This window comes from Pecten maximus, chromosome 19 (assembly GCF_902652985.1).
Source record: "Pecten maximus chromosome 19, xPecMax1.1, whole genome shotgun sequence".
In the NCBI taxonomy this organism is placed as follows: Eukaryota; Metazoa; Mollusca; class Bivalvia; order Pectinida; family Pectinidae; genus Pecten; species Pecten maximus.
The window spans coordinates 20,448,861-20,461,479 of NC_047033.1; the positions used below are offsets into that span (position 1 = coordinate 20,448,861).

The window sequence follows — 12,619 nt, forward strand, 5'->3', positions numbered from 1 at the left end:
ATCTCTCAAACAGGACATCTCTCTAACATGACATCTCTTTAACAGGACAACTCTCAAACAGGACATCTCTCTAACAGGACAACTCTCTAACAGGACATCACTCTAACAGGACAACTCTCTAACAGGACAACTCTCTGACAGGACATCTATCTAACATGACAACTCTCTAACAGGACAACTCTCTAACATGACATCTCTCTAACAGGACATCTCTCTAACAGGATATCTCTCTAACAGGACATCTCTCTAACAGGACAACTCTCTAACAGGACATCTCTCTAACAGGACATCTCTCTAACAGGACATCTCTCTAACAGGACATCTCTCTAACAGGATAACTATCTAACAGAACATCTCTCTAACAGGACATCTCTGTAACAGGATAACTCTCTAACAGGACAACTCTCTAACAGGATAACTCTCTAACAGTACATCTCTCTAACATGACATATCTCTAACATGACATCTCTCTAACAGGACAACTCTCTAACAGGACAACTCTCTAACAGGACATCTCTCTAACAGGACATATCTCTAACAGGACATCTCTCTAACAGGACAACTCTCTAACAGGACGACTCTCTAACATGACATCTCTCTAACAGGACAACTCTCTAACAGGACAACTCTCTAACAGGACATCTCTCTAACAGGATAACTCTCTAACATGACATCTCTCTAACAGGACAACTCTCTAACAGGACAACTCTCTAACAGGACAACTCTCTAACAGGACAACTCTCTAACAGGACATCTCTCTAACAGGACATATCTCTAACAGGACATCTCTCTATCAGGACAACTCTCTAACAGGACGACTCTCTAACATGACATCTCTCTAACAGGACAACTCTCTAACAGGACAACTCTCTAACAGGACAACTCTCTAACAGGACATCTCTCTAACAGGATAACTCTCTAACAGGACAACTCTCTAACAGGACAACTCTCTAACAGTACATCTCTCTAACATGACATATCTCTAACATGACATCTCTCTAACAGGACATCTCTCTAACAGGACAACTCTCTAACAGGACAACTCTCTAACAGGACATCTCTCTAACAGGACATATCTCTAACAGGACATCTCTCTAACAGGACAACTCTCTAACAGGACAACTCTCTAACAGGACATCTCTCTAACAGGATAACTCTCTAACAGGACAACTCTCTAACAGGACATCTCTCTAACAGGATAACTCTCTAACAGGACAACTCTCTAACAGGACATCTCTCTAACAGGACATCTCTCTAACAGGACATCTCTCTAACAGGACATCTCTCTAACAGGATAACTATCTAACAGAACATCTCTCTAACAGGACATCTCTGTAACAGGATAACTCTCTAACAGGACAACTCTCTAACAGGATAACTCTCTAACAGTACATCTCTCTAACATGACATATCTCTAACATGACATCTCTCTAACAGGACATCTCTCTAACAGGACAACTCTCTAACAGGACAACTCTCTAACAGGACATCTCTCTAACAGGACATATCTCTAACAGGACATCTCTCTAACAGGACAACTCTCTAACAGGACGACTCTCTAACATGACATCTCTCTAACAGGACATCTCTCTAACAGGACATATCTCTAACAGGACAACTCTCTAACAGGACAACTCTCTAACAGGACAACTCTCTAACAGGACATCTCTCTAACAGGATAACTCTCTAACAGGACAACTCTCTAACAGGACAACTCTCTAACAGGACAACTCTCTTACATGTAATCTCTGTAACAGGACATATTTCTAAAGATATTATGCTAAGCTCAATTTTAGAAAAATATGATGACAATAGCTTAATTCATTAGCGAGTAATAAGGGAAAAACTTTTAATTGTTTTGCTCTAAATAGACACTAATCTACATATAGTCTATGTAGAGAACGTATATGGGTGTTAGGGGCCCACAGACGGGATATGTTACTGAAGAACAGGTCTCCTGTATGTATAACCTCGCCGGTCACACACTCGATAATGGAATCAAAATTTGTCCCTCATTTACTGTGTCTGTTTCCATGAGCGAAAACATTCCATGATATTTCGAACTTGTACTGCTGGTATGACAAATTAGTTGCAGTCCAATCAAGTGTTCAGCTTACCTGGCACAAAGTACCAATGACCTGACGAAATGGCCAGGAGTGGTCGTAATCCACTTTCAGTTCCTTCCAGAAAACTGTTAGTTGACACTGGACACTGCTATTTTTGCAAACCAGTGGTTCATTTTTTTTTTTTGTACATATGTAAGTTACTTCTCTGTAGAGATGAACATCTGCCCTTAGACACAAACATAATTATGTTTATAAAAACAAGCAATAGATTAACGGTTATAATATAGAAAATTAGTCGGTTTTTATGTTTGAAACGAGAGACGGTCGCCATCTTGGGAACTCGCATGAGATTCAATGACGTTCCATTATATGTCCCATACTATTTGTTACAATTAGGGCCAGTTTCATTAACGTTCCTTGACTTAAAAAATTGCTTGACTTAACATTTTCTATTAGTAAAGCATTACAAAAAAAAGAGAGGTGCTATTTTTGGCCTTTCTGTGGCCAATCAGTGATAAGGTTAATATTTTGCAGGAAGATACATGTACTTCAAGGTCAGCGGCATATGGTATGCTATTCAAAACATCAGATTTTTTCTGCGCTCATAGACATTTCAGGGGTCAAAGGTCACAGGGTGTAAAATGTAAGTTACATTTTTCGGGCTTCCCGAGGCGAACAATGTAGTTACAGTGTGTGTTTAGTTCAGGTTTTTTGCCGACATGACTGTCTATTGCTGGTGTGCGGCAATGTCTCTTCGGTCCCCTGTCGAACACCATACATATATTGTATCCATAGCGGAGAGTGACTCAATTATTATGTAATAGGTCATGCCACGTATCACTATATCACTTAACGAGATGTGCGACAGATAACCGTCAATAAAGAAGTCGTTATCGAATGAATAAAGGTACTCTCGAGTATCTCAAGAAGATTTATCGCTCCTGTATTAAAAGGTTATCTCTGTAGTATTGATAAAATACCATAATAGTTCGGATATATCTCACTGTCCGTATAATTTCTGGGACAAGTCGCCTTAGTCGGAGATGTACATATTTTCTACCGTATATGCACATGTTATAAGCTCGATGTGTTGCTTGAACAAAATTAATGCCTTTATTTGACCTTAAAATTAGCGTAATTTGAAATTCCGTAGAATAAACGATTTTATATTGTATACACAATATGTTATCTTACATCGCAAACATGTTGATAACTTTGAATACCTGATAACAATCTAGTTCGATTCTCTCACAATTCAGAATGTTACTACCCTTAACGCTGGTAGACTGCAGTGACGTAACTTCCGGTCTGTTAAAGGTGTTTTTTTGCAATTCTTCCGCCTATTGATACTTGCAATATAGTACATGACTTGTCAAGGGAGAGACTTGCCGGAAGATGACAATTGGTGAAATTGGGTTTATATATCGATGAGTTATACTGATTTCTTTTTTGATTTGATTAAAAAAAAAAAAATTGTTGCTGCAAGTATCTTGAGTTGTCTGTTGTCGCCCCAGGTAAATCGACATGTTGTTCTAAAGCTATTTGTCAATACTGGATACCGGGGTAATGCTTGTGAAACAAACACCTATTACTGATAACACCACGATAAGAAGACATTTAGTATCCATACCGAATCTTATCGATTTAATTGAACTAGAGTGCAAAGCCATATTTTACTTCCTACACATTCGGTATTGGTCATATCGCGGAGGGATATATTGCGGGACTCTTTACATGCTATCAGCGGCTCTGGGCATATTGTCAAGAGGTTTTTTCGTTTCTTTTTTAAGACATTGTACATGTACTACGTAATTTTACAATATTAGCCATGCATTTGTCTACAAGCGGTCATCATGAGCAGGTACAAACTAACTTCCCTTGTGTTTGATTCCCAAAAAGCCGACATCAAGTTTACAAATGAGAAACCTACATTACCGGTGAAAAAGAAATCACCCAAAATCAATACAGGGACAAATTATTTGGATATTTTGAATTCACCATCGGATACTGGTAATGAACCGGAGGAACGCCGACTAGATTCTCAGCAGCCAGACAAACATTTGTCTCCACTGACACCATCGGCACCACCACCACCACCACCACCGCTACCACCGCCAGCTGCACCGCCTTCTCCCTCACCGCAGCCGGCACCACAATTTACATCGCCACTTCCGGAACCGACGTTATTTGACCATCTTACACCGCCTTCCTATCCCGCTGAAGACGGAGATACAACAGTCAAACCGAAGATAAACTTGTTTGCAGAACTTGAAGCCCAGTCTCAATTCATGATGGGGTCACGTGATGAAGAGACAATGGAATCCAACAGCAGCTGGACAACCGATGACCAACAGCCTCTGGCGGAGAGTTCGCCACGAGAGAAACGACGAGGGGGAGGTCGTCCTCCGGACTTTTCATTGACCGGAAGTGTGAGATTCCCCGTACAACCAGATAACAGGATGTCCAATATCTACAACGTGAGTATCATTTATGTACAATCCAAATTATTTCATTTATATGTTGTCTTCAAAAGACGCATTAGATCTTTAATCTCGTCAGGTATGGTGTGTCCATGTATGCGGTGTTTGGAGTTTTCAACGGGAGTTGGTTTAGAAATTATACTTTATTCAAACAATAACTTTTCATTTTTAATGGAACTTCGACGCTGGAATCATCTAAGCAACCATATTATGTTTCCTGAAAGTGCCGAACACAGATAAATATTAGTTCCGCGTATTTCCAGAGAACCAACACGCAGAATAAACATGGGTCATAATTTGTTTTTGTACATGATCATTCGCTTTCCTGTCCGTAGACATACTTTCATATCTATTTTCGTTTGAAATTCATCTATATATCGAACATACCTCAAATTTCAGTAGCTAGTAACATTAAATATCTGCTCAGATACGCTTTACTAGAGCATTGTTACCTAGGCGACTGGGGTTCGATTCCCCGATCGTTTGTGAAAAGGTATTGTCGTCACCTTCCTGACCAGGAGTTTTCTGAATTTATGCTTGTTTTACCCCTCGCGCGCTTCAATCGGTGGCCCAATAACATTGGTTTATAAGCTGATTTAACTTTATACGTAATTATTGTAAAAGAAATAAAGTTATTCGTTTTCATAATTCTTTTTAGAATGATTCCATGCGAAGATTTGACCCGACGATATACTAGAAAATCCCTGTATACTATAGTAACTATGGACTCGAGTCATTCTCCAGACAACATACTATTGTACGTACGGTATCTACGTTGACCTTCACGTCTGATCGTGACCTTGAGTGTCACCAGATGTAGTTACTGCATTTAATGCATATACTAGTAAAATACTTGAGGTATTAAATCAACAGTTTATCTCAAACCAGGGGGCCAGATAATCTGGCTTATTGCAAGCAATATATAGATAGTCACATTTTATATCAACACACACACACACACACACACACACACACACACACACACACACACTCAGACACAAAGTTCAAAGAAACTATCTATGCCTTACACGTTTCCACATGTTGTTATCCGGGACCGGCCACCAACCTCATTTTTTTTTAATTTTTTTTTTTTAATTTAGAATTGCTCTAGTAAATTATAATACTACATTATCTTCTTTAATTTGAAACTTAATCAGACATATCCTAGAGACAAGAATCACAAAGTTTAATTTTGTTTATAGTTTTGATAGTCTAGAGACAGGGGGCTAGTCTTTCCAAAACTTGACTAGCAAATTAAGAATTCTATAAATTCCCCGGGTTGTTACTTACCCCAGATATCAATTGTTCGGTACTTATTCGTTGCTTACATGCGCTAATAATGATTCGGCATTTTGCCTACTCCCAAAATCAATATTTCAAACTCATGATACGAGACGTCTGCACCTGAACATGGTAACTGAGCACCGAGTTATAATTAAATCAATTTAACTGTTTTTTTCTGTTTCAAAATCAGTCCTGTATTGACTGTGTGAAAATTTAAATTGTGCTTAGGAATCAGCATAAATTCTACTTTATTGAAAATCACGTGAACGATTTTTGATTGTTTGCCTTGTTTTTTGTTTGTTTTTTTGATTTTTTTTTTGTTCTTAATTTTTGTTTTTGTTTTTAAATCCTTAGATTATCTATATTTACCTCGTAATGACCTTGACTGAAATAAACACAGCAAACAAATAAACAATTAAACAAACAAACACAGCAGACAGACAAACAAACAAATAAACAAACTTCACTCATTCTGTATATTTAAAATCTAAATCTAAACTCAATATACATGTATGGGCTGATGACATTGAATAGTTTTGTCGCAAACCCCGGCTCATATAACATGACATTTCCATTGTATATTAACCGTGTTAACATACAATGTAATTTGTTGACTTCTGTTTAACTTCACATGACACATAAACCAGTTTAAAACACACGACTGATATCACAGCGCAAGTGTGACTTTATAATGAGGCTAATCAGAATCTTGATTCACTATATCAAGAATACCTGTAAAAGTATTACTGTATCTTTTAATTAACCTTTGACATCTTAGTTAATCGTGTAATCGGCTTGTCGCTACTGTGAAATACCAAGGAGAGTTTTTCGTTGGCTGTGTAAGTCAGAAATTGATGTGATGTCATAATAAGGAAAATGGCGTGATGTCATAAATCGCGGATGGCGTAGAAGAGCTTCCATATTTTGACTATAAAACTTGTCAAACTAATTATCTGATAAAAAGAAACATAAAGTTGTTTTCTTTTCATATCAGATTTAATGAAGCTCGTCCCGAAGATTTAATTTTTGTTCGCCAAGCCTTGCAAAATTGAAAAAAAAAAAAAAAACTTTAAAACTCATTTAATCAAATTTCAACTGAAATGAAACAAATGTTTCAGATTCTACATCGGTGTTTTTCACACATTCATCCTATTATCCGGTAGATTCATCAATACTATAGTTTTTGCATATGTCACTCGTGCTATATATTCTGACTCATTTTTATCCGAGTTGAAATTCGTCTATCTTGTAAAGAAATATATTTGAATTTGACTTATACTCTCATAAATAAAAGTTATGTGATATACAGAGTCTTACACTCAGGTTCATATGGGATTCGGTATCTTATTGAATTGATTAAACTCGAAAATTAATCAAAATAGTTAAAATTATCAAACTCGTTAAATCAATCAAACTCGTTAAATTAATCAAGCTCGTTAAATCAACCAATCTCGTTAAAATTAATCAAGCTCGTTAAATTGATCAAACTTGTTAAATTGATCAAACTCGTTAAATTGATCAAGCTTGTTTAATTGAGTAAACTTGATAAATTGTTAAACTCGTTAAATTTTAAAACAATTAAACTTGTTGCCTGAAGGTTCGTCCGTTAATGTTGCCACTCCATAAGATCGTCTATTTATCAATCACAACGTATAGTATTCTATACATATTTGAAGTCATCAGCAAGTAGGTACCAAGATGATATTTAAAACTGATGTGGTATAGACGAAAGGAAAAGTGTAAGTTCGATAGATTTAACATCTGGTAAACATTTGATTCGAAATCATATCAACGCCTGATTGACTGTTCAATCTTAAGTGATCATGCTATATCCACCAACCAAATAATTTTACTTTGGAAGATAAAGTTTAGGAAAAACTCATAACTTTTAGGTTTTAATAATTATGCATGTTGCATGTACAGGCAGCATGTCATGTTGCACTAGCGCGCAACATTGTGTTTGCCTACTCACGTAAAATAACATCAAGGAAGTTCGATTGTTGAAGAATTTCTAAAAATACCTTTGTTACTTAGTAGAAGTCTAGTCATAAGGGGGTTTTGGTCCTTTTACCTGTTTCTAATAAATCAATACATAAATAAATCACAATGCGCCATGTTGCCGATACCATTGGGCAGGAAATCAATATAGCCTTTTATATCAGCGCACGATTTGGACAGATTCGTACATACAATCTAGAAATAGTCAACTTCCTGGATCATGTGATAAGGACATGTACACGTGAATAGCACGTGATTTCACCGAAATATATGCAAACGACTAGTTTCATACTATAAGCATAGCATACATTGGACATGTTAAAACTGAGTGATCGTTCTATATTATGAGAAATAATAATTAGAAATATGAAAATACCCTCAAACCAGCACATGAAAGTTATATTCTTACGAAAACATACAATCGAAAATCAAGGGTTATGTTATTGATATAAAAAGATCTACAGATATGTTTTCTGATGAGAAAATACAAAGAAATTGAGCAAATAATTGTATTCGTTTCAACAGGAAAAGTCATTCCGATGAAATTCGAAGACAGATTACTCTAGAACATTGGAAACAAAGTCATGTATTATAATCTTTTGAGGTAAGATATTGGGTATTATAGAGTTGTAGAGATTTAAATGGTGTTCATGGATATACCGGAGATACAGACTGACAACAATGTTATAATCTGGCCAATTGATTTATTGTAGGAATAAATACTGCTTTATATAGTTTTATATCGTGTTGGTAGTAATATCAATATTATATAAAATATTGGTTAATCTACTGGAATAAAGTATTTAAACATTATAAATGCCGAATAATTCCCTGGAAAAACATCGTTACCATGGTTGCCTGTGAGGAATTTGTAATAAACTTAGTGGTTATATTCCCAGCGCTAATGGTTCATATTTAAATGTGACATTCCCTAAACGGCTTTGTTTGTTTGTTTGCTGAATTAATCGCTCCGTGAACAGCCAGTGTCATTTGGAGTCAGGGTCTCCCTGTAGTAGTTGGTGACTACCTCACTGAATAACATACGGGAGACCCGTCGTATGGATTTGATATTTGATTATACATAGCGGTTTGCGTAAATGAACCGGAATAAGCAGTTTCCTTGAACATTTTGTTTCAAGGGTGATTGAGTTTCTGCTCTAAAGTTGTTCAAATTTACGGGGCAATTTTGTTCGCGGGTATTACCATTCGTTAAACCGCGCCTTATTTACATTCTACAGTAATCACTTTTACTCATTTGTACAAACATTCGCTCGCTATTTATTTATTGACCGTGAATATAGCGAAAAATTTAATTCCCGCCAATATTATTTTCCAAACAGTATTTAAACCTTTTCTTTAATTATATTTTGCACTCGTTACCTTGGTTTTGAGTTGGAATAACGGTTTCATTTTCAGTCAGTAGTTTATTATTGTTTTTTTTTTGTATTTGTTTTATTTTTTCAGAGATTTTCATACAGTGTAAAGTACATAGTATACAATTGTATTCAGAATAATCATTATTACAGCACCATAGAATTGTAGATGATCCAACACAAATACACACATCTTAATCCAGATTCATAAAATCATTTACTTTTGATGAATTTTCTTAATGTTACTTTCCCACTGTATTTAAAGAAAGGAAGAAAGCAGAAGAGAAGGTGTAGAGCAAACAGAAAAATCATAACAATAAAGCAATAGGAACGAAACAAGAAACATGGACAAAGACATATATATAGTAACAAAGACAGACATAGAGACAGAGAGAGAGGGAGAGAGAGGGAGAGAGAGACAGAGAGAGGTATCAGAAAATCAAATATTTATAGTATGGTCTGTAGTCTAACCCAGATGTACCCAGGATAGACAGAATTGCTGGTAAGACAATTTAGGTCTGACTTATAATTAGACCAGCTTTACTGTATATGAATGAAGACTGGCAAGGGAAAAGACAAGAGGATTTAAACATGTATTGTCGTCAGCAAATGTCACCACATATGATTATAGCAATAAAATTTTATTTTGAAATCTTATAGAAACAATAATATGTATTAACTTTGGTTAAATATAACATTACAAAGTATAGCAGTACACAAGAATCTAAGGACAATAATCAGCAAATTGAAGTTCTAAGAGATATTAAGTAATTTTTGCCATTTTTCCATTCATTTTGAAAATTTTCCTTATACTTGTCCCCTTTACCCATTGCAATATATTTTTGTGTAACATAATGATCTTTAATAGTTTTTTTGAGACCAGTCAAAGATAAAGCATTTTGTAGACACCTTGTTGAATAAATATACTGTTTAATAATTAAAATGATTGTACTGTCTATTGGTGTTCTTATTCCATCTTGATTATATAATCCAAAAATAATTAATAATATTATTGTTTTTATCAAGGAACAACTTCGATTAAGTATGTAAACCAAGCGTATAAGTTACCGTTAAGTTATTAATATTTGGGGACTAAACTGCGCGAAATTAAATAGCCGCGGACTAGGTCTGATTAGGATAACCGCGAAATGTAAGCCCCGTGAAATTTAATAATGATGCAGTATTTTCTAAAATATAATATGTGAACAATTGGCACCCATACATGTATACATTGCGATCCAAGTATACATATCATATAATAGACGATTTTTCGGGCCGAAAAAGTTCTTTTTAGTGGTATTTCTGGCTAAGCGATAGGGTGCCGTAGATCGTGAGTTCGAGGCCCGGCCAGGGCACGAGTCATAAAGTTGTTTTCCTTCGTCATTTGTGTTAGTTTGTTATATAAAAAAAATACATATATATATATTATATTGAGATATATAACATCTTCAAATGAAATATAGGGCCGGTATTTCTCTTAGAATAAATGTCAACATAGCATGGTTTGATAAATACGACAAGATATATGTTACTTGGCGAGAGGCAGAAATGAGGAGTAGTCGGAGATCTACTGTAAACACAATCTTAAACTTTTCAGGAAAGGTCTCTGTTAAATAAATACAAATCTATCTACAGTTTGAATTTTAGGCGTTTCCCCTCATTCTCAATAAACGGAAGGGCACGTAACTCTCGAAAACCGGAGTACATACCTTTCTTACAGGTACGTTTCTTATCAGGATTACGATAGAGGATAATGGATTTATTGTCCGGTCATTTTCAATCGTTCACTTTTATGACTAAAAAAAAAAAAAAAAAATAATAAAACAAAAAACAAACAAAAAAACACGTATATGTTTATTTCTGTATTATGTATACAGTATTGTGAAACGCTGTTGGAATGTCGATTGATTAAGTAAGTGGATTTTATCTTACTATTTTAGAAACAGGTGGTTAATGACGACACCTGTGTCGTGCCTGGTTCCTAGTTACGCGTGGATAACATACAGATCTTACGCTGAACCAGGAAGATATTTTCATGGTTAGAGGGTCCCTAGAGATTATCTACTGCACAAAGTACTGCACTGTGTAAGTCTTATTCAAAGTAATAAGATAACGTCTCCTTCCAAATATGTTGTGATTGGAATTTCTCCAGAATGGTAATAACGTCGTCATCAATGCCTGATTTATTAGAACCAGTCAATAAGAATTGAGAATTAGATTAGTACAGCTAGAAAGAATTAAACTGCACTGTTTTGTCCTTCTAGAACTTGTCAGTGAAGAAAAAACAAATAAATAAATAAAAATAAATAAATAAATAAATAAATAGAAATAAATAAATAAATATAAATAAATAAATAAATAAGTAAATAAATAGATAAATAATGTGTCGATAACCAGGAAGCGAAAAAGGAAACAAAATAATAAGTCAAAAGAAAATTCAAAATCTAGAATGGTGGTACAATAGCTCAAGAATTCAATAAGGGACCTCTTTCACGAACAACAGACTTTTAGCCACGAACCAATTTGACCAAAGTCAGATGTTATTTGTAGCACCCTTAGAGTGAACACTTAAAATAGGCTTCAAAAATTCAAAAGGTCCCAGGTGCCTGTGCTATGGCCAAAATATACTTGTCTATCAGAGGTGTATGACTGAGTTCACTTTTTCATCCAAAACACTATCAAAACAATATTTTATTTGGTCAAATGATCTTATTTCTAAAGAGCATGATTAGCCGTGTTAATTCTTTACGTTTGCTTAATTAATCAAAAATTGAATGAAAATTAATGACTGGTGAATTTTTCATTTAAAGAATATATGCAAGGAGTCAGTACCTCGAAATCGTCATTATCAAATTTAATGTTATGGATATGACTGTTTTTTTTATTTATCTTCAGTTTTTTTGTTTTTCAAATGATGATATAAGTATTCTGATGAAACGTTTGATATGATAGTATCTATGAAACTATATCTGAACATAAAGTAAGAGGCCTAGAGGGGTCTGTGTGGTTTTTCGGCATAGCCGTATAATTTTCTTTTGGCCCCGGATATGACGCGATAGGTGGTGTTACTGGTCAAGATGAAGTATGTGATTGGTCAGTGTAACGGTAAATGCAAATTACAGATATGCAGTTAAAAACGAAACAAAGATAAGATTGAATGCAAGCTGAATAAGTAGATTATCTATTTAAATGACACATTAATAAAATTATATTCCTGATTCAAATGCAGTCTTATTATTACCAAAAATTATTCAAAATGATATAATTTTGTTAGTCGTGCTAAAACGCTTTAGTTCGTTAATTTATTTCACCATCAGTTTTACATTATAACCACCAGCATTAAAACTATGCCGTTTATCTTTTTTAAGATATTTCTTGTTTCAGTTTTAAACGAATTACAGTGTAGAGTGTATAATGT

The 12,619-nt window shown here is 35.0% G+C and overlaps 1 protein-coding gene across 1 annotated transcript; it reads left to right on the forward strand.

The window, feature by feature from the left end:
- Positions 1-3,919: 3,919 nt before the first annotated feature.
- LOC117317459 (putative uncharacterized protein DDB_G0294196) lies at positions 3,920-5,243 on the forward strand. The gene is made up of 2 exons (XM_033872270.1): positions 3,920-4,543; positions 5,205-5,243. Exons 1-2 carry the CDS (start codon positions 3,920-3,922, stop codon positions 5,241-5,243), a joined length of 663 nt encoding a protein of 220 aa, XP_033728161.1.
- Positions 5,244-12,619: the final 7,376 nt, after the last annotated feature.

Coding starts and splice junctions, on each gene's coding strand:
- LOC117317459 (XM_033872270.1), top strand. CDS start 3,920: ATGAGCAGGTACAAACTAACTTCCCTTGTGTTTGATTCCCAAAAAGCC. Junction 4,544..5,204: donor GGATGTCCAATATCTACAAC/GTGAGTATCATT, acceptor AATTCTTTTTAG/AATGATTCCATGCGAAGATT.